Raw genomic sequence first — 24,003 nt, 5'->3', positions numbered from 1 at the left:
TTTTGTTTGGCCTCACTAAATGCTAAAACTGACCTCACATTATGATTCTCCAGGTCATTACGAGTTTGTAGACCCCAATCATGTTATTTTTTATCTAAGTGGTGAAAATTTTTTTCAAACTTAATAAAAAAAAAAGGCGCCATTTTCTGATACCCATAGCATCTCTATTTTTTGTGATCTCGGGTTGGGTGAGGGCTTATTTTTTGCATGCCGAGCTGACGTTTTTAATGATGCCATTTTGGTGTAGATATGATCTTTTGATTGCTCGTTATTGCATTTTAATGTAATGTTGCGGCGACCAAACAACGTAATTCTGGCGTTTTGATTTTTTTTATTTCTACGCCGTTTAGCAATCAGGTTAATCCTTTTCTTTATCGATAGATCTGGCAACTCTGAACGTGGCGATACCAAATATGCGTATGTTTGATTTTATTTTTATTGATTTACCCACTTGCTATGAGCGCCAACCACTGCAGTTCCACCCGCGGCTATTGCGTGCACATGTCAGCTGTTCAAAACAGCTGACATATCCTGGGAAACATATGTGCTCACCGCCGGAGACCACATCAAAGGGAGGGTGTCTGACATTGGCGTAAATGTACGTCCGATGTTGGAAAGGGGTTAAAAAATTATAAACTGTTCATGTCTTTGTCAGTGGGCAAACTTACAAAATAAGCAAGGGATCAAATACTTATTTCCCCCACTGTATATATACTCCATGTGTTGGAATCGGATGTGTTTATACTACAGATTCACTGTGAATTCCCCAATAAACCGACCTAGTAGTGAAAGCGGCCGCAGCCTCGTTCATCCGTCGTCAGTCGATTGCGTGATTGTCCTGACAATGGGAGGCAGAGGAGTGCTGTTCATGATTAAAAAAAGGCATATCCAACACGTTCAAGAGAGGGATGGGAGAGGATAAACAGAAGGGGTATAGGTACAACCACAATGCAGAAACCATTCGACCCTAAAAGAGAACATTTTTCTGGATAGGTCATCAATATTTAAGTCCTGGACAGCCCCTTTAACGACACCTCCGAATCTAAATCCAGGATGAGCAAATCGTGACGAAGGCCAGAAGTGAGCAATCTGATCAGAATTCCAGGTAAGTTTATTATTAGGCATTTAATACGTTGCAGTAGAGTTTTCTTATTCTCAAAACCACCTTTACAAGATGCAGTAAATAATTATCTATAGTTACCTAAATGCCATTAGCTACAAGAAATGACAAAGATATTAGTATGTTTTTTGGACTATCTATGCCACTTACTGCATGAGACATATCAATATATAATGCGCTCAGCCCACAATTTGATGCGCACGGCCTCTGGAAACCATACAATAAGAATATCCATTCTGTGGCGCATCAATACACCCACAGCTGATTTCCACTCCTCAGAACTCCATAGCTTCTAAGGACCTGTGATGTTATCATGGAAACATTCCGATAACTTCTTAGTCGCAGTTTCTGTTCGGATTCTTATGGCTCACGGACTGCAATGCTTTTTTTCAGCAGCACATTGACTTTGAGCGGTCGCTGTTATAAAGATCTACAGTATGACCAAACACTGTATGGTCCATGTGTTCTTCCATGGCTAGGACCTGTCTTACTGCTTCTTCAAATGCACCATCAACATTTGTGTCATCCTTGGCACTTGTTTCTAGATATGGGTAGCCCCCATTTTCACTGCACCAGCCTTGTGCCTCGCTTGTGCTAACTTCCCTATTATTCTTATCGACTTTGTTGCCTAAAACAACGAAAGGAAAATGTTCAGGTTCTTTAACATCTGCATAAAATATGAATTCCTTTCTCCAGCCACTCAGATTATGAAAACTCTGTCTGTCATCCACGCTAAATGTAAGTAGGCAGCAATCGGCTCCTCTGTAGAAGGGAGTGCGAAGACTCTTAAAGCGTTCTTGGCCAGCAGTGTCCCAAATCTGTAAAGTAACCAACCTGCCATCAACTTCAAGATCCCGGTTAAGAAACTCAACACCTATGGTGTGAAATGCTTGAGAGTCAAACTTGTTTGTAACATATCGATTCATAATGGAGCTTTTTCCAACGCCGCCGTCCCCCAATAGTATGACTTTAAGAAGTAAAGACTTTCCACTCATTGCAGATGAATTTGAAGAAGTCTTACACATCAATGAACAATTTTGTCATGATCATCCTTGCGGGATTCTAAAATAGAGAGAAAACATCTAGAATTAAAAAGTTTCAAGCAGTCATCCAACATTGAATGGTCTCATTTATACTCAGCTTATAATGTAAGCTATAAAAATAGAATCCATGAAACTAACGTAATCACTGCTGCTTATTTGGGGAACTTAAAGGGGTTATAAAGGGGTTGTCCACTGCTCAGACAACTCTGTCTAAATCAGAATGTTTGCCCTTGGTAAAATAACATCACCGATACTCACCTCCGTGCTGATCCAGTGGTGTCAGTTCTCTCTATCCCAGGGCTCACGTCACATTGTTACGTCAAGCGAGCCCTGTGGCCAATCAGCATTCACTTCCTTCTCACCTTCTTCAAAAAAATCATACATGGAGAGGAGCTGCGCGGCCAGTCACTGCTCAGACTTCCTCTTGATGTCTTATTTGTCCGGAGGCAGGGAGAGTGAAGAGAGCGCGGAATGGCTGCAGGGATTGCGTAACAATGTGCCGCGAGCCCCGGGAGAGCGAGTTCCAACACCGCTGGAACGGTGCCACCACTGGAGGTGGAAGTGCTGATAGTTCACTTAGGGAAAACATGCTGATTGAGACAGGGTTTTCCGAATAGTGGACAACCTTTCTATTGATCCAACAGATGTAAAGCACATAGACACTTCTAACTTCTTATGTAAGGAACTCGAGTGAGCTCCATCGGCATACTTGCAAGATAAGTTAAATGGCTTTTTTCTACATAATAGTGTAACCTACTCCAGTTATATTTAATGGGGGGAAAGGTGACATAAGTAACAAAGCAACGGCTTATGTAGTTCCTGCACATGTGTTAATTATTTCTAGCATTTTTTTAAAAGTGCTGTCTTAGAATCCACCTAAAAAAGATATTTTGTGTATATACCCTAAAGGGAATCTGTCAGCAAGATTGTGCTATGTAATCTGACAGAGATTACCGATTGATGTAGGGACAGAGACCCTGATTCCAGCGATGTGTCACGCAGGCTACTGGGTGCAGCAAGCCAGCAATTACAACAAAGTCACAGTTTTCTCTGCTGCAAATTTAGAATAATTCAGCTATTGAGCTCTGTATAACCCAGTAAACATAACTGCTTTCTGTGTACACTGTATAGTGACAGATAGCTGCAAATCAGTGCTGTGGCCAGTTATCCTGTAGTGATAATCTGCTGCTGATAAAATGCTGATTGCATTGAAACAGAAAAGCAGCCCAGTGACACATCACTATAATCAGCCTTATACTCCTACATCATGCTGTTCTCACAGTACATAGCAAAAACATGCTGACAAATTCTCTTAAGGGGGTTGATCAAAACGGTGCTTAAAAACTCTAAAACTAAGTTTAGTATGCCCCCTAAACATCGCCAAGAATTTTAATCACATATATAATGTATACAGTCCTAATAGCCCGGTGATATATAATATAATACATATATAATGTATACAGTCCTAATAGCCCAGTGATATATAATACATATATAATGTATACAGCCCTCATAGCCCGGTGATATACAGTTGTGCTCACAAGTTTACATACCCCGGCAGAATTTTTGCTTTCTCTGCCTTTTTTCAAGAGAAAATGAATAACACCAAAACTTTTCTCCACTCATGGTTAGTGGTTGGATGAAGCCATTAATTGTCAAACTACTGTGTCTTCTCTTTCTAAATCATAATGACAGCCAAAAACATCCAAATGACCCTGATCAAAAGTTTACATACCCTGGTGATTTTGGCCTGATAGCATGCACAGAAGTTGACACAAATGAGTTTGAATGGCTACTAAAAGTAACATCCTCACCTGTCACCTGTTTGCTCGTAATCCGTGTGTGTACATAAAAGCTGAGTGCGTTTCTGGGATCCAGACAGACTCTTGCATCTTTCATTCAGCCACTGACATTTCTGGATTGTGAGTCATGGGGGAAAGCAAAAGAAATGTCAACGGATCTATGGGAAAAGGTAGTTGAACTGTATAAAACAGGAAAGAGATATAAAAAGATATCCAATGAATTGATAATGCCAGTCAGCAGTGTTCAAACTGTGATTAACAAATGGAAAATCGGGGCTCTGTAAAAACAAAACCACGGACAAAGAGACCAACAAAACCTTTGTCCACAACTGCCAGAAAAATTGTTCGGGATGCAAAGAAAAACCCACAAATTACATCAGCTGAAATACTGGACTGTGACGCTAGTCACTTCTCACAGGCAAGCCGTGAGTCAGAGTGGTCAGGGAGTTCAAGGTCAGAAGCAAGGAGGGTACGTCATAAACAGAAAGAAGAGACAAAAGCGTAGTCAGGTAACGTTCCAAGGTCAGAGTACCAGGAGGATAACGGATCAGAGCTGAAGGGGTTAAACAGGCGGATAGTCAGAACAAAGTTCAAGGTTGGGCAACAGATCAAGCATATAGAACTCAAGGCACAGGGAGCACAATCCTCACAAGATGAATGTACGTCTGGCAGTGGTCTGGGAGAAGCTGCTCAGTTAAGTAAGCATGGCATTTACCTGGAATAGTGAATACCTGGAGACTGCGACGCCTCCCAGTCACCAATTGGCTACTCGAGCCATCAATAAACACACTGGCAGCTCAGCATGCTCGTGAACCAGATTGGATGGCCATGCTGTCAAAGTACTGAAAGCTTCAGCACGCCCTTATACCGGATTGGACAGCTGAGTTGTCCATCAAAGTATCAGCAGCTTCAGCACACCCCTGTACAGGACTGGACGTCCGAGCTGTCAGTAACTGCATCCCAGACACCCTGAGGGGTGGAACCGTGACATGGACTCTCTGAAAACTAGTGGTGCTGCTGTTTCAAGATGCACAGTAAGGAGGCTCTTGAAGAAAAGTATCTTGTCTACAATACGCAAAACAGCACAGAGACAAGCCTCAAAACTTCTGGAACAAGGTAATTTGGAGTGATGAGACCAAAATTGAACTTTTTGGCCGCAACCATAAACGTTACATTTGAAGAGAGGTCATGAAGGCCTATGATGAAAGGAACACCATTCCTACTGTAAAGTACAATGGTAGATCACTGATGTTTTGGTAATGTGTGAGCTACAAATGCACAGGAAACTTGGTCAAAGTTGAAGGAAAGATGAATGCAGCATTTTATCAGAAAATACTGGAGGAAAATGTGCAATGATCAGCCTGGAAGCTGCGCATGGGACGTACTTGGACGTTCCAACATGACAACGATCCAAAACACAAGGCCAAAAAGTTGACCTGTCATTGGCTACAGCAGAACAAAACAAAGGTTCTGGAGTGGCCATCTCAGTCTCCTGACCTCAATATCATTGAGCCACTCTGGGGAGGTCTCAAGAGCACAGTTCATACTAGACAGCCCAGGAATTTACACGGACTGGAGGCTTTTTGCTAAGAATAGTGGGCAGCTTTACCATCTGAGAATATAAAGAACCTAATCCACAACTACCAGAAAAGACTTCAAGCTGTCATTGATGTTAGAGGAGGCAATACTTGGTATTAAGAAATAAACTTTTGATCAGTGTCATTTGGATGTTTTGGGTTGCCATTATGATTTAAAAAGAGAAAACACTGTAGTTTGACAATAAATGGCTTCACCCAACCACTAGCCATGCGTGGAGAAAAAGTTTTGGTGTTATCATTCATATTCTCTGAAAAAAGGCCAAGAAAGCAGAAATTCTGCTGGGGTATGTAAACTTTTGAGCACAACCGTATAATATAATACATATATAATGTTGTGATGTAGAGATCACTAAGTGGGTTGGGGTACAGTCACTTGGCAGCGATACGTGAACACACGGCAATAATGTCTTCATTTAAATACGTCCATTTTTGGTTTATTACATAATTATATACCACTATGTCTGCTCAGTTCCATAACTGACACCTGTCAGTGCAACACAATTCCCCATGCTCTGGGGTTACCTGCTTAACAGCTTTTCAGGCTTCACATTCTGGCCTCATATTGGTCCTGTCACAAGTCCAGACCCTCAGTGGCTTCCTGGACTTTCAGGATCTCCAGCAACCTCCAGACTCACACATGGCCTTTTCCCCCCGAGTGGTGCAACCAGGAAGCATATAGGACTTTTCTGACATCACAGGAACACACTCCCTGGGAGGTATTTGGTTACCCAGACCCACCCATCACTTTCTGGCTAACCTTTAAATCCAGCCCTAATAAAATATAAAGGTTTGTGGGACAAGACCCAGCCAACTGTCCTGGATTTAGATCGCAGCCGACCTCTGTCTGTGCGATACATACCTGTCTCATAATACCACTAGATGGTCCATCACAATGTATACAGTCCTCATAGCCCGGTGATATATAATATAATACATATAAAATGTAAATATCATGCTGCTGCAATGCAGGTACAGTCATGGCCAAAAGTATTGACACCCCTGCAATTCTGTCAGATAATATTCAGTTTCTTCCTGAAAATGATTGCAAACACAAATTCTTTGGTATTATTATCTTCATTTAATTTGTCTTAAATAAAAAAACGCAAAAGAGAATGAAGCAAAAAGCAAAACATTGATCATTTCACCCAAAACTACAAAAATGGGCCGGACAAAAGTATTGGCACCCTCAGCCTAATACTTGGTTGCACAACCTTTAGCCAAAATAACTGCGACCGACTGCTTCCGGTAACCATCAATGAGTTTCTTACAATGCTCTGCTGGAATTTTAGACCATTCTTCTTTGGCAAACTGCTCCAGGTCCCTGATATTTGAAGGGTGCCTTCTCCAAACTGCCATTTTTAGATCTCTCCACAGCTGTTCTATGGGATTCAGGTCTGGACTCATTGCTGGCCACCTTAGAAGTCTCCAGTGCTTTCTCTCAAACCATTTTCTAGTGCTTTTTGAAGTTTGTTTTGGGTCATTGTCCTGCTGGAAGACCCATTACCTCTGAGGGAGACCCAGCTTTCTCACACTGGGCCCTAAATTATGCTGCAAAATTTGTTGGTAGTCTTCTGACTTCATATGCCATGCACACGGTCAAGCAGTCCAGTGCCAGAGGCAGCAAAGCAACCCCAAAACATCAGGGAACCTCCGCCATGTTTGACTGTAGGGACCATGTACTTTTCTTTGAATGCCTCTTTTTTCTCCTGTAAACTCTATGTTGATGCTTTTGCCCTAAAAGCTCTACTTTTGTCTCATCTGACCAAAGAACATTCTTCCAAAATGTTTTAGGCTTTTTCAGGTAAGTTTTGGCAAACTCCAGCCTGGCTTTTTTATGCCTCGGGGTAAGAAGTGGAGTCTTCCTGGGTCTCCTACCATACAGTCCCTTTTCATTCAGATGCCGACGGATAGTACAGGTTGACACCGTTGTACCCTCGGACTGCAGGGCAGCTTGAACTTGTTTTTATGTTAGTGGAGGTTCTTTATCCAACATTCGCACAATCTTGCGTTGAAATCTCTTGTCAATTTTTCTTTTCCGGCCACATCTAGGGAGGTTAGCCACAGTGCCATGGGCTTTAAACTTCTTGATGACACTGCGCACGGTAGACACAGGAACATTTAGGTCTTTGGAGATGGACTTGTAGCCTTGAGATTGCTCATGCTTCCTCACAATTTGGTTTCTCAAGTCCTCAGACAGTTCTTTGGTCTTCTTTCTTTTCTCCATGCTCAATGTGGTACACACAAGGACACAGGACAGAGGTTGAGTCAACTTTAATCCATGTCAACTGGCTGCAAGTGTGATTTAGTTATTGCCAACACCTGTTAGGTGCCACAGGTAAGTTACAGGTGCTGTTAATTACACAAATTAGAGAAGCATCACATGATTTTTCGAACAGTGCCAATACTTTTGTCCACCCTCTTTGTTATGTTTGGTGTGGAATTATATCCAATTTGGCTTTAGGACAATTCTTTTTGTGTTTTTTCATTTAAGACAAATTAAATGAAGATAATAATACCAAAGAATTTGTGTTTGCAATCATTTTCAGGAAGAAACTGAGTATTATCTGACAGAATTGCAGGGGTGTCAATACTTTTGGCCACAACTGTATCTTGAGCCATTGTGACTTGACGGATGAACGTTCTGTAGGAGGATCTATCTTGTGCAGCCTAGATAGGTCCACCAGGGTCTTCTCCATTGTTATCTTGATTGTATCAAATCATCAGGCTGCTGGTCTTCCTTTTCGCCTTGTTTCTTCTATTCTTCTGACCATGACGTCCTTCTCCAGTGATTGCTTTTTTCGTTTTATGTGAAGAAACTGAGTATTATCTGACAGAATTGCAGGGGTGTCAATACTTTTGGCCATGACTGTAGGTGCAGGCTCCACAAGATGGCAGTAGAGTGGAAGCAGAACTGCACCTAAACAGAGCAGGCCTGCAGTGCAGCAATGAGGCTACCACAGGTGGCAGCAGAACAGTAAAACAAGCCGGGTCAATTCCTAGAGTGTAGCGCAGTACCAAAGAAATAAGCAAACTCTTGGACAGAGACAAGCCAGGGAATCAGCAACAGTCGGAAGCAGATCAGACAAAAGACAGAAGCAGGTCAGGATACAAACCAAGTCAAAACCAGGGAGATATGTAATATAATACATATATAATGTATACAGTCCTCACAGCCCGGTGACATGTAATATAATACATATATAATGTATACAGTCCTTACAGCCCGGTGACATGTAATATAATACATATATAATGTATACAGTCCTCACAGCCCGGTGACATGTAATATAATACATATATAATGCATACAGTCCTCACAGCCCGGTGATATGTAATATAATACATATATAATGTATACAGTCCTCACAGCCCGGTGACATGTAATATAATACATATATAATGTATACAGTCCTCACAGCCCGGTGACATGTAATATAATACATATATAATGTATACAGTCCTCACAGCCCGGTGACATGTAATATAATACATATATAATGTATACAGTCCTCATAGCCCGGTGATATATAATATAATACATATAAAATGTAAATATCATGCTGCTGCAATGCAGGTAGGTGCAGGCTCCACAAGATGGCAGTAGAGTGGAAGCAGAACTGCACCTAAACAGAGCAGGCCTGCAGTGCAGCAATGAGGCTACCACAGGTGGCAGCAGAACAGTAAAACAAGCCGGGTCAATTCCTAGAGTGTAGCGCAGTACCAAAGAAATAAGCAAACTCTTGGACAGAGACAAGCCAGGGAATCAGCAACAGTCGGAAGCAGATCAGACAAAAGACAGAAGCAGGTCAGGATACAAACCAAGTCAAAACCAGGGAGATATGTAATATAATACATATATAATGTATACAGTCCTCACAGCCCGGTGACATGTAATATAATACATATATAATGTATACAGTCCTCACAGCCCGGTGACATGTAATATAATACATATATAATGTATACAGTCCTCACAGCCCGGTGACATGTAATATAATACATATATAATGTATACAGTCCTCACAGCCCGGTGATATGTAATATAATACATATATAATGTATACAGTCCTCACAGCCCGGTGACATATAATATAATACATATATAATGTATACAGTCCTCACAGCCCGGTGACATATAATATAATACATATATAATGTATACAATCCTCACAGCCCGGTGACATGTAATATAATACATATATAATGTATATAGTCCTCACAGCCCGGTGATATGTAATATAATACATATATAATGTATACAGTCCTCACAGCCCGGTGACATATAATATAATACATATATAATGTATACAGTCCTCACAGCCCGGTGACATATAATATAATACATATATAATGTATACAATCCTCACAGCCCGGTGACATGTAATATAATACATATATAATGTATATAGTCCTCACAGCCCGGTGATATGTAATATAATACATATATAATGTATACAGTCCTCACAGCCCGGTGACATATAATATAATACATATATAATGTATACAGTCCTCACAGCCCGGTGACATATAATATAATACATATATAATGTATACAATCCTCACAGCCCGGTGACATGTAATATAATACATATATAATGTATATAGTCCTCACAGCCCGGTGATATGTAATATAATACATATATAATGTATACAGTCCTCACCGCCCGGTGACATATAATATACTACATATATAATGTATACAGTCCTCACAGTCCGGTGATATGTAATATAATACATATATAATGTATACAGTCCTCACAGCCCGGTGACATATATTATAATACATATATAATGTATACAGTCCTCACAGCCCGGTGACATGTAATATAATACATATATAATGCATATAGTCCTCACAGCCCGGTGATATGTAATATAATACATATATAATGTATACAGTCCTCACCGCCCGGTGACATATAATATACTACATATATAATGTATACAGTCCTCACAGTCCGGTGATATGTAATATAATACATATATAATGTATACAAGTCCTCACTGCCCGGTGACATATAATACATGTATAATGTATACAGTCCTCACAGCCCTGTGACATGTAATATAATACAAGATTCAAGATTCAAAGAAGCTTTATTGGCAGGACTAAATATACATTAGTTTTGCCAAAGCAGGTGTACAGAAGGGGATAGGGACTGTAGGGATGTTGGGAAGGGGCTGTAGGAAAGGTGGATGGGGCAGATCCAGGATGGGGCTATAGAAGTCCATGGCATAGGGTAGGTGGATGGGGGCATGGGGGCAGATCCAGGATGAGGCTATAGAAGTCCATGGCATAGTGAAGGTGGATGGGGGATTGGGGCATATCCAGGGTGGGTGCCATAGAAGTCCATGGCATATCATAGTTCTCTTTCTCGCAGTCTATGGCATTCGCTCACATATTGCGCTGCTATCTCCACTGCTCTCTCTTCTTCCCCCAGCAGGATGTATGTTTTCTCTTCCTCCTTCATGGTGGTGAAATCCGGGAAGAGATGTGAGAGTCTCCTGAAGTGAGTGTCCCTCACTGCTGAGTACTTGGAGCAGTGTAGCAGGAAGTGGGTCTCATCCTCCAGGGCCTCCTGGTCACAGTGTTGGCACAGTCTTTCCTCCCTGGGCTTGTAGCTCTGCCTGTGTCTGTTGGATTCGATGGCCAGACTGTGGGCACTGAGTCTATACCGGCTCAGGATCTTGCGGTCTTTGGGGTCCGGGAGTTTCTCCAGGTATGGGGCCAGTCTGTAGTCTCTCTGTAGACTCCGGTACATGGTCAGTTTCTGTGAGCTGATGATGTCGTTCTTCCAGTCACTTACGTACCTCTCCTGGCCTTCGTCTACCATCTTCCTGATTCCGGCTTTTGTCAGGTTGTTGTGATTGGTGTTCTGGTCAGGTTGGGTTTGGGTGAGCTGTTCCGAGGGTCCTGGTTTTTCTGTTTCCCCTACATGTGTCAGGGCTTTATGGTGATGGGAGCTTGGATTGCTACTACGTAGGTGAGCCCGGAATGACAGTGCCCTCTTTAGAACCGTTAGGTGTAGAGGGAATCTGCCCAGCTCGGCCCGGCAAGCACTGTTGGAGGTGCTCCGATGGACTTGGAGAAGGTGCTTGCAGAATTCCAGGTGGAATATTTCTGTTGGGCTTGAATCCCACCTTGACCAGTCTGGGTAGGTGTGAGGACCCCAGACTTCGCTGCCATACAGGAGGATTGGGGCGATGATAGAATCGAAGATTTTTAACCAGACCCTCACTGGTGGCTTTAGATGGTAGAGTTTCCTTCGGATGGCATAGAAGGTTTTGCATGCCTTGTCTTTCAGGGTCTCTATGGCTTGTTTGAAGCTCCCTGATCGGTGAATCTCTAGGCCCAGATAGGTATATTTGTCCGTTCCTGTAAGGGCGCAGTTGTTGAGGATAAATGAAGGGTGCTGGTCTGATTTTCTCTTTCTCTTCTGGAACACCATGATGTTGGTTTTCTTTAGGTTGACCGGTAGAGCCCAGGTGGAGCTGAATTTCTCTAAGATTTTCAGGTTGTCTTGGAGGCCTTTCTCGGTTGGTGACAGAAGCAGCAAGTCATCTGCATACAGCAGGAATTTCACCTGCACGTCGTGGAGGGTGAGACCTGGTGCTGTGGAAGATTCCAGAGCGGTAGCCAGCTCATTGATGTAAATGTTGAAGAGCGTTGGGCTTAGGCTGCAGCCTTGTCTGACTCCCCGGCTCTGCTGGAAATAAGCCGTTCTTCTGCCGTTCACACTCACACTGCAGAGGTTCTCGGTGTAGGAGCTTTTGATAACATCATAGGTCTTTCCTCCTATTCCGCTCTCCAGCAGTTTCAGGAATAAGCCTGGGTGCCACACCGAATCAAAGGCCTTTTTAAAGTCCACGAAACAGGCGTATATCTTCCCGTTCTTTGTATTGTGGACGTGGCTCTGAATGAGGCTGTGCAGGGTGTAGATGTGGTCAGTAGTGCGGTGGTTTGGCATGAAGCCTGCTTGGCTCTTGCTGAGGACGTTGTGCTCGGTGAGGAAACTGAGGATCCTCTTGTTCAGGATGCTGTTGAACAGTTTTCCCAGGTTGCTGCTGACACATATTCCTCTGTAGTTGGCTGGGTCATACCTGTCCCCATTCTTGTGGATGGGTGTGATGAGGCCTTGATTCCAGGTACGAGGGAAGTAGCCGGCACTTAGCACAATATTGAAGAGTTTAACCATTGCGGCCTGTATTTCTGGTGGGCTGTACTTCAGCATTTCTGGTAGGATTCCATCCAGGCCACCGGCTTTTCTACATCTTATGGAAGAGATTCTCTCTGCTACTTCCTGTAATGTAATAGGTGCATCCACGGGGTTTTGGAAATTTTTTACTTTTTGTTCCATTGCTTTTAGTTTTGCCATTATGTTTTCCTGTTCTTGGCTTAGTTCTTCCTTTGGAATGTCTTTATAGAGGTCTCTGAAGTACTGGAGCCAGATGTTGCCATTTTGGATATGGATGTTGTTTTTCTTGTCTTTTGTGCCCATGTGGTTCCATAGTTCCCAGAAGGAGTTGTCTTGGAGGGCGTCTTGGAGTTGGTTAAGTTTGGTGGAGATGTAACTCTGCTTCTTCCTCCTGAGGATGGTTTTGTACTGCCTTTGTATGGTTTCATAGGCTTCCCTCAGACCCGGGTGGTTGGGGTCTCTGTGTTTCTTGTTTGAGGCTGTTCTCAGGGTCTTCCGTACAGCTTTACATTCTCTGTCAAACCATCCATTGATCTGTTTTTCTTTTGGTGTCTTGTAGTTGACTTTTTTAAGGTCGGACAGTCTGGCCATTGCATAGAATATATTGTTGAGGTCTTTTGCAGCTTGACTCACTCCCTTTGGGTTAGGCTGGTACTCGTAGTTGTAGAAGTGGTGGAGCATCCTCTGTATTTCAGGTCTGCTGGGAACCTCTTTATACTTTAATGCCGACGTTTTGTGCCATTTATAGGATGGAGGCCGGGTGAAGAGGCCGCTCTGCTGTGGCTTTTGAGTGGATGGTTTCTCTGTAGATTTCAGGTACAGAAGAAGTTGGTTGTGGTCTGACAGGTGCGTTTGTGGGGAGACTATGAAGGCGCTGATATTTGCCAGGTTCATATCTGTAATGGCATAATCTACAACACTCCTCCCTACATGGGAGTTTAGTGTGCACCTCCCTAAGGAGTCTCCTTTGGTTCGTCCGTTAAGAATACGAAGTCCTAAACTTCTGCATACGTTCAGGAGCTTTTTACCACTTTTGTTGACTGTACTGTCATAGCTGTTTCTCTCTGTGACTACTGAGTCTTGGCCGTTATTCTCTGCTCCAAATATGTAGATGTTCCCATCCGTGGTCAGGAAGTCGTTTTCTCTCCCTGTTCTTGCATTGAGGTCTCCAAAGATGAGAACTTTGCCCAGGCCCTGATAGTGGGCGGCTTCTCTTTGTAAGATCTCGAAGCAGTCTGGATTGAAGTAGGGTGACTCTGGCGGTGGTATATAGGTGGCGCAGAGATAGACATCAGACTGAGAGGTGAGGATGGAGCTGCTGATCCTGATCCATATGTGGCTGCCTCCTCTCTTCACCGGTTTGATGTACTGGTGGAGCTCCTCTTTATGCCAGATCAGTATTCCTCCTGAGCTCCGGCCCTGTTTGATGTTTTTATTTTTCAGGGCAGGGACAGAGATTTCCCTGTATCCGATGGGCACCAGCGATTCGTCTTCGGCTCTGGTCCATGTTTCCAGGAGGATCTGAATGTCTATATTTCTCAGTCTTTGTATAAAGTCAGGGTCATTTGTTTTACATCCAAAGGCCGAGGTGTTGAGGCCCTGAATATTCCAGCTGCTGATTGTAAGTGAGGTCATTTTTTTTTTTTTTTCTATATATCTTGGGTGTATATACCTTGTAATGAGTATGGCTGTGTAGGACACACCGGATCTCTGACTGGTTTATTAATGGTGTTGTTTCCGTCCAGTCACATTAGTTTCCTGCACACTGTGTTGAGTAGAGTCTTTATCTCCTCCATATCTCTGCTCTGTATATCTCTGCTCTGTATGCCTCTGTTTCGCATGTCTCTGTGTGAGGTCGGTGAACTCCTCCATGGTGGTCTCCTCCTCTGATGGTCCAATTTTGGGTGAGGGTGTATGTTTTCAGCTTCCTTTGATATAATTGTTGTTTCTTTCCTTCTTATTGTCGGGGGTCTTTTCATGGGATTCTGGTTCGTGTAGGCTCCAGGCCTAGGGTGGTCTCTGTTTAGTACAATGTCCTTCAGCTCTTTGGCCAGAAGGCTGACCCCTGATTTATTCAGGTGCTTACTGTCATAGAGGTGATGGTGATTTATGGAGGGGTGTTGGGCCAGAATCACTCCTGGCACAGATTTAATTCTTGCTGTTAGGTCCATATTGATGTTCTGGATGGTGTGGTTGGATATGTCCTTTCTTGGGAGCAGAGATGACAGAATGATTTTGCTGTCTGGGAATCTTAGTTGTGCCGTCTTTGCTAGTTGGGCCAGTTGTCCTGAGATCTGCTGGTGCTGGTCTGGCAGATTGTTTGTGCCGGTGTGTATAATGATATGGTTTGGGTTGGAAAACCGTGGAATATTGATGACCGCTGTCACCTGCTCAATAGTTGCACAGCGGATTTTTTTTACCCTTTTTCCTGGGAATAGCCGCCTTGTGTTCAGGTATTTCCCATTTGAGTCCATTATGAGGACGGTGTCAGGACTTTGTGATGTTGTTGGTGGGGGATGTGGCTGCTGATGGGGGTCTGTGCTGGAGATTATGCTGGTAGCAGGTTCTCTTTTCTCTTCTATGGGTCTTGCTTCTGGCTCACTTTGATTAGACTCCGGTTCCTCCATATTGGGGTTGTTTGGCCTCTCAGCCTCCTGGCCAGTGGAGGTCATGTCCTCTGCACTCCTCGTTTCCATGGCCCCCTCCTGGCTCAGATGTCCAGGTGTTGGTGCTTTCAGCTTTTCTATCTCCTGTCTCAGCCTGGCATTTTCTTCCTGCAATTCACACATTGCGGCTCGTATTTGCTGCAGGGATGACCTGTATTCACATTTCAGTTTGCTTATCTCAGTAACTATGTGGTCATTAGCATTTCTGTCACCAGTGTTTCTCAGATGTTCTTCCTTAAATTGTACAAATTCTCTTTCTAATTGAGACAAACAGTCTCTGAGGGTCTGGGGTGAGGGGTGTGAAGCATTGGGGGCAGTGGTGTCTCTGGAGGTCTCTGTAGGTCTGTGGACATCAGAGGTGGCTGGGGTTTGTTGTTCTTTGTGGGATTGGGCCTGGAGTTTAATATGAGGGAACCTGTCTTCAAATTGCCCCAGATTGTCCTCAGTCCCTTGCACCAGGACGGTGCCACTGTTGTACAGAGTGATGGTGAGTGAGCTGCATTCGTCGTCTTTATGGTTTCTGACTCTAATCTGCCGGCTATTATTGGTATCAGACTTGGTTGTGTGCTGATATTGCTTGCACAGGGCGGTGTGCCAGGCTCGGAGATGCTCTGTGAAGAATAACACATTGGTTTTCCTTTTCTCTTCCTCACTAGATGTGAAGTCTGCATACAGGGTCTCTGGGTTTTCTCTAATTGTGGCAGTTTTTATGGCTTTCTTTGCATGACTGTTCTTCTGCCCTTCAGAGTATGTTATCTCCACGATCTTAGACCCCCTGCTGCCTTGTGTCTCCGGCTCTCTATCAACATTTACTTTGTTCAGTTTCCCTTGTTCCAAATTAACATTTTCCATTTTTATAATTCTAATTCTTATTTCTGATAGTTTTAAGTTCTAGCAAGATTCTGAGTGTGGTGAGGCTGAGGATGGTCCTACCTGAGGGTGCTGTCCTCTGGATGTCAGACCTGGTGCTGCCTGGTGGTTGCTGTCTGTCCTCCAGGGGATTCTTGTTTTGTCCTTTGGAACTTATTTTTTCCTCCTTTTTCATAAAATCTTTACTCCGGCTCCGTTCTGCTCACTTCTGTATTCCACAGGGATGAATTTTTCCAGGTTGTGTCCTAAAATTTCCTCATTACAAGGTATAAAGTGATGAAAATTCAGGAGCTCATGTTCAGTGCTGCTTACATATATAATGCATATAGTCCTCACAGCCCGGTGACATGTAATATAATACATATATAATGTATACAGTCCTCACAGCCCGGTGACATGTAATATAATACATATATAATGTATACAGTCCTCACAGCCCGGTGACATGTAATATAATACATATATAATGTATACAGTCCTCACAGCCCGGTGACATGTAATATAATACATATATAATGCATATAGTCCTCACAGCCCGGTGATATGTAATATAATACATATTATTATATAGTCCTCACAGCCCGGTGACATGTAATATAATACATATATAATGCATATAGTCCTCACAGCCCGGTGACATGTAATATAATACATATATAATGCATATAGTCCTCACAGCCCGGTGATATGTAATATAATACATATATAATGTATACAGTCCTCACCGCCCGGTGACATATAATATACTACATATATAATGTATACAGTCCTCACAGTCCGGTGATATGTAATATAATACATATATAATGTATACAGTCCTCACTGCCCGGTGACATATAATACATGTATAATATATACAGTCCTCACAGCCCTGTGACATGCAATATAATACATATATAATGTATACAGTCCTCACAGCCCGGTGACATGTAATATAATACATATATAATGTATACAGTCCTCACAGCCCGGTGACATGTAATATAATACATATATAATGCATATAGTCCTCACAGCCCGGTGACATGTAATATAATAGATATATAATGTATACAGTCCTCACAGCCCGGTGACATGTAATATAATACATATATAATGTATACAGTCCTCACAGCCCGGTGACATATAATATAATACATATATAATGTATACAGTCCTCACAGCCCGGTGACATGTAATATAATACATATATAATGCATATAGTCCTCACAGCCCGGTGATATGTAATATAATACATATTATTATATAGTCCTCACAGCCCGGTGACATGTAATATAATACATATATAATGCATATAGTCCTCACAGCCCGGTGACATGTAATATAATACATATATAATGCATATAGTCCTCACAGCCCGGTGATATGTAATATAATACATATATAATGTATACAGTCCTCACCGCCCGGTGACATATAATATACTACATATATAATGTATACAGTCCTCACAGTCCGGTGATATGTAATATAATACATATATAATGTATACAGTCCTCACTGCCCGGTGACATATAATACATGTATAATATATACAGTCCTCACAGCCCTGTGACATGCAATATAATACATATATAATGTATACAGTCCTCACAGCCCGGTGACATGTAATATAATACATATATAATGTATACAGTCCTCACAGCCCGGTGACATGTAATATAATACATATATAATGCATATAGTCCTCACAGCCCGGTGACATGTAATATAATAGATATATAATGTATACAGTCCTCACAGCCCGGTGACATGTAATATAATACATATATAATGCATATAGTCCTCACAGCCCGGTGACATGTAATATAATAGATATATAATGTATACAGTCCTCACAGCCCGGTGACATGTAATATAATACATATATAATGTATACAGTCCTCACAGCCCGGTGACATATAATATAATACATATATAATGTATACAGTCCTCACAGCCCGGTGACATGTAATATAATACATATATAATGCATATAGTCCTCACAGCCCGGTGATATGTAATATAATACATATATAATGCATATAGTCCTCACAGCCCGGTGACATGTAATATAATACATATATAATGCATATAGTCCTCACAGCCCGGTGACATGTAATATAATACATATATAATGTATATAGTCCTCACAGCCCGGTGATATGTAATATAATACATATATAATGTATACAGTCCTCACCGCCCGGTGACATATAATATACTACATATATAATGTATACAGTCCTCACAGTCCGGTGATATGTAATATAATACATATATAATGTATACAGTCCTCACTGCCCGGTGACATATAATACATGTATAATGTATACAGTCCTCACAGCCCTGTGACATGTAATATAATACATATATAATGTATACAGTCCTCACAGCCCGGTGACATGTAATATAATACATATATAATGTATACAGTCCTCACAGCCCGGTGACATGTAATATAATACATATATAATGCATATAGTCCTCACAGCCCGGTGACATGTAATATAATAGATATATAATGTATACAGTCCTCACAGCCCGGTGACATGTAATATAATACATATACACTCACTGGCCACTTTATTAGGTACACCTGTCCAACTGTGTGTTAAGACTTAATTTCTAATCAGCCAATCACATGGCGGCAACTCAGTGCATTTAGGCATGTAGACATGGTCAAGACAATCTCCTGCAGTTCAAACCGAGCATCAGTATGGGGAAGAAAGGTGATTTGAGTGCCTTTGAACGTGGCATGATTGTTGGTGCCAGAAGGGCTGGTCTGAGTATTTCAGAAACTGCTGATCTACTGGGATTTTCACGCACAACCATCTCTAGGGTTTACAGAGAATGGTCCGAAAAAGAAAAAAAATCCAGTGAGCGGCAGTTCTGTGGCCGGAAATGCCTTGTTGATGCCAGAGGTCAGAGGAGAATGGGCAGACTGGTTCGAGCTGATAGAAAGGCAACAGTGACTCAAATTGCCACCCGTTACAACCAAGGTAGGCAGAAGAGCATCTCTGAACGCACAGTGCGTCGAACTTTGAGGCAGATGGGCTACAGCAGCAGAAGACCACACTGGGTACCACTCCTCTCAGCTAAGAACAGGAAACTGAGGCTACAATTTGCACAAGCTCATCGAAATTGGACAGTAGAAGATTGGAAAAACGTTGCCTGGTCTGATGAGTCTCGATTTCTGCTGCGACATTCGGATGGTAGGGTCAGAATTTGGCGTAAACAACATGAAAGCATGGATCCATCCTGCCTTGTATCAACGGTTCAGGCTGGTGGTGGTGGTGTCATGGTGTGGGGAATTTTTTCTGGGCACTCTTTGGGCCCCTTGGTACCAATTGAGCATCGTTGCAACGCCACAGCCTACCTGAGTATTGTTGCTGACCATGTCCATCCCTTTATGACCACAATGTACCCAACATCTGATGGCTACTTTCAGCAGGATAATGCGCCATGTCATAAAGCTCGAATCATCTCAGATTGGTTTCTTGAACATGACAATGAGTTTACTGTACTCAAATGGCCTCCTCAGTCACCAGATCTCAATCCAATAGAGCATCTTTGGGATGTGGTGGAACGGGAGATTCGCATCAGGGATGTGCAGCCGACAAATCTGCGCCAACTGTGTGATGCCATCATGTCAATATGGTCCAAAATCTCTGAGGAATGCTTCCAGCACCTTGTTGAATCTCTGCCACGAAGAATTGAGGCAGTTCTGAAGGCAAAAGGGGGTCCAACCCCTTACTAGCATGGTGTACCTAATAAAGTGGCCAGTGAGTGTATAATGCATATAGTCCTCACAGCCCGGTGACATGTAATATAATAGATATATAATGTATACAGTCCTCATAGCCCGGTGACATGTAATATAATACATATATAATGCATATAGTCCTCACAGCCCGGTGACATGTAATATAATACATATATAATGTATACAGTCCTCACAGCCCGGTGACATGTAATATAATACATATATAATGTATACAGTCCTCACAGCCTGGTGACATGTAATATAATACATATATAATGCATATAGTCCTCACAGCCCGGTGACATGTAATATAATACATATATAATGCATATAGTCCTCACAGCCCGGTGACATGTAATATAATAGATATATAATGTATACAGTCCTCACAGCCCGGTGACATGTAATATAATACATATATAATGCATATAGTCCTCACAGCCCGGTGACATGTAATATAATAGATATATAATGTATACAGTCCTCACAGCCCGGTGACATGTAATATAATAGATATATAATGTATACAGTCCTCACAGCCCGGTGACATGTAATATAATAGATATATAATGTATACAGTCCTCACAGCCCGGTGACATGTAATATAATACATATATAATGCATATAGTCCTCACAGCCCGGTGACATGTAATATAATAGATATATAATGTATACAGTCCTCACAGCCCGGTGACATGTAATATAATACATATATAATGCATACAGTCCTCACAGCCCGGTGATATGTAATATAATACATATATAATGTATACAGTCCTCACAGCCCGGTGACATGTAATATAATAGATATATAATGTATACAGTCCTCACAGCCCGGTGACATGTAATATAATAGATATATAATGTATACAGTCCTCACAGCCCGGTGACATGTAATATAATAGATATATAATGTATACAGTCCTCACAGCCCGGTGACATGTAATATAATAGATATATAATGTATACAGTCCTCACAGCCCGGTGACATGTAATATAATAGATATATAATGTATACAATCCTCACAGCCCGGTGACATGTAATATAATACATATATAATGTATATAGTCCTCACAGCCCGGTGATATGTAATATAATACATATATAATGTATACAGTCCTCACATTCCGGTGACATATAATATAATACATATATAATGTATACAGTCCTCACAGCCCGGTGACATATAATATAATACATATATAATGTATACAATCCTCACAGCCCGGTGACATGTAATATAATACATATATAATGTATACAGTCCTCACAGCCCGGTGACATGTAATATAATACATATATAATGTATACAGTCCTTACAGCCCGGTGACATGTAATATAATACATATATAATGTATACAATCCTCACAGCCCGGTGACATGTAATATAATACATATATAATGTATATAGTCCTCACAGCCCGGTGATATGTAATATAATAGATATATAATGTATACAGTCCTCACAGCCCGGTGACATGTAATATAATACATATATAATGTATATAGTCCTCACAGCCCGGTGATATGTAATATAATAGATATATAATGTATACAGTCCTCACTGCCCGGTGACATGTAATATAATACATATATAATGTATATAGTCCTCACAGCCCGGTGATATGTAATATAATAGATATATAATGTATACAGTCCTCACAGCCCAGTGATAATATAACACATAATAATGCATCGTGTACAGCAGGCACACTATGCCCATCCTCACAGCAGTCTGCACACAGGACTCACTTGTACATGACGGCATTAATCACTGACCTTGTCATTGCTGACTACAGATGCACCATCATCACAGATACATGGAGGAATGACGAGCTCAGAGTCATGTGCCAGGGTCTGATCATGTGACCCCTCTGTTTTCCTGTGAGTCACAGCTGATTCTACAGTGTATGGGCTCCTGGTAGGTCCTCCCTCCTCCCATACTGTGTACCCAGTGCAGTACAGAGGTGTCTATAGTGTATGGGCTCCTGGTAGGTCCTCCCTCCTCCCATACTGTGTACCCAGTGCAGTACAGAGGTGTCTATAGTGTATGGGCTCCTGGTAGGTCCTCCCTCCTCCCATACTGTGTACCCAGTGCAGTACAGAGGTGTCTATAGTGTATGGGCTCCTGGTAGGTCCTCCCTCCTCCCATACTGTGTACCCAGTGCAGTACAGAGGTGTCTATAGTGTATGGGCTCCTGGTAGGTCCTCCCTCCTCCCATACTGTGTACCCAGTGCAGTACAGAGGTGTCTATAGTGTATGGGCTCCTGGTAGGTCCTCCCTCCTCCCATACTGTGTACCCAGTGCAGTACAGAGGTGTCTATAGTGTATGGGCTCCTGGTAGGTCCTCCCTCCTCCCATACAGTGTACCCAGTGCAGTACAGAGGTGTCTACAGTGTATGGGCTCCTGGTAGGTCCTCCCTCCTCCCATACAGTGTACCCAGTGCAGCACAGAGGTGTCTATAGTGTATGGGCTCCTGGTAGGTCCTCCCTCCTCCCATAGAGTGTACCCAGTGCAGCACAGAGGTGTCTATAGTGTATGGGCTCCTGGTAGGTCCTCCCTCCTCCCATACAGTGTACCCAGTGCAGTACAGAGGTGTCTATAGTGTATGGGCTCCTGGTAGGTCCTCCCTCCTCCCATACAGTGTACCCAGTGCAGCACAGAGGTGTCTATAGTGTATGGGCTCCTGGTAGGTCCTCCCTCCTCCCATACAGTGTACCCAGTGCAGTACAGAGGTGTCTATAGTGTATGGGCTCCTGGTAGGTCCTCCCTCCTCCCATAGAGTGTACCCAGTGCAATACAGAGGTGTCTATAGTGTATGGGCTCCTGGTAGGTCCTCCCTCCTCCCATAGAGTGTACCCAGTGCAGTACAGAGGTGTCTATAGTGTATGGGCTCCTGGTAGGTCCTCCCTCCTCCCATACAGTGTACCCAGTGCAGTACAGAGGTGTCTATAGTGTAGGGGCTCCTGGTAGGTCCTCCCTCCTCCCATACAGTGTACCCAGTGCAGTACAGAGGTGTCTATAGTGTATGGGCTCCTGGTAGGTCCTCCCTCCTCCCATACAGTGTACCCAGTGCAGTACAGAGGTGTCTACAGTGTATGGGCTCCTGGTAGGTCCTCCCTCCTCACATACAGTGTACCCAGTACAATACAGAGGTGTCTATAGTGTATGAGCTCCTGGTAGGTCCTCCCTCCTCCCATACAGTGTACCCAGTGCAGTACAGAGGTGTCTATAGTGTATGAGCTCCTGGTAGGTCCTCCCTCCTCACATACAGTGTACCCAGTACAGAGGTGTCTATAGTGTATGAGCTCCTGGTAGGTCCTCCCTCCTCCCATACAGTGTACCCAGTGCAGTACAGAGGTGTCTATAGTGTATGGGCTCCTGGTAGGTCCTCCCTCCTCCCATACAGTGTACCCAGTGCAGTACAGAGGTGTCTATAGTGTATGGGCTCCTGGTAGGTCCTCCCTCCTCCCATACAGTGTACCCAGTGCAGTACAGAGGTGTCTATAGTGTATGGGCTCCTGGTAGGTCCTCCCTCCTCCCATACAGTCTACCCAGTGCAGTACAGAGGTGTCTATAGTGTATGGGCTCCTGGTAGGTCCTCCCTCCTCCCATACAGTGTACCCAGTGCAGTACAGAGGTGTCTATAGTGTATGGGCTCCTGGTAGGTCCTCCCTCCTCCCATACAGTGTACCCAGTGCAGTACAGAGGTGTCTATAGTGTATGGGCTCCTGGTAGGTCCTCCCTCCTCCCATACAGTGTACCCAGTGCAGTACAGAGGTGTCTATAGTGTAGGGGCTCCTGGTAGGTCCTCCCTCCTCCCATACAGTGTACCCAGTGCAGTACAGAGGTGTCTATAGTGTATGGGCTCCTGGTAGGTCCTCCCTCCTCCCATACAGTGTACCCAGTGCAGTACAGAGGTGTCTATAGTGTATGGGCTCCTGGTAGGTCCTCCCTCCT

At 43.0% G+C, this 24,003-nt stretch overlaps 1 protein-coding gene across 1 annotated transcript; it reads right to left on the bottom strand.

The window, feature by feature from the left end:
* Positions 1 to 1,093: 1,093 nt before the first annotated feature.
* Positions 1,094 to 21,984, bottom strand: LOC141069318 (ras-related protein Rab-9B-like). The gene is made up of 2 exons (XM_073558776.1): positions 21,821 to 21,984; positions 1,094 to 2,182 (listed from the first exon to the last, which is right to left on the bottom strand). Exon 2 carries the CDS (start codon positions 2,143 to 2,145, stop codon positions 1,510 to 1,512), a length of 636 nt encoding a protein of 211 aa, XP_073414877.1. The 5' UTR covers positions 2,146 to 2,182; positions 21,821 to 21,984; the 3' UTR covers positions 1,094 to 1,509.
* Positions 21,985 to 24,003: the final 2,019 nt, after the last annotated feature.

This window comes from Dendrobates tinctorius, unplaced genomic scaffold, assembly GCF_039654945.1.
Source record: "Dendrobates tinctorius isolate UK_male_01 unplaced genomic scaffold, ASM3965494v1 ptg000258l, whole genome shotgun sequence".
Classification (NCBI taxonomy): Eukaryota; Metazoa; Chordata; class Amphibia; order Anura; family Dendrobatidae; genus Dendrobates; species Dendrobates tinctorius.
This window is presented reverse-complemented; position numbering and strand designations above follow the sequence as displayed.

What these genes read in the sequence shown, in the direction of transcription:
- LOC141069318 (XM_073558776.1), bottom strand. Translation starts at nt 2,145, where the DNA reads ATGTGTAAGACTTCTTCAAATTCATCTGCAATGAGTGGAAAGTCTTTA.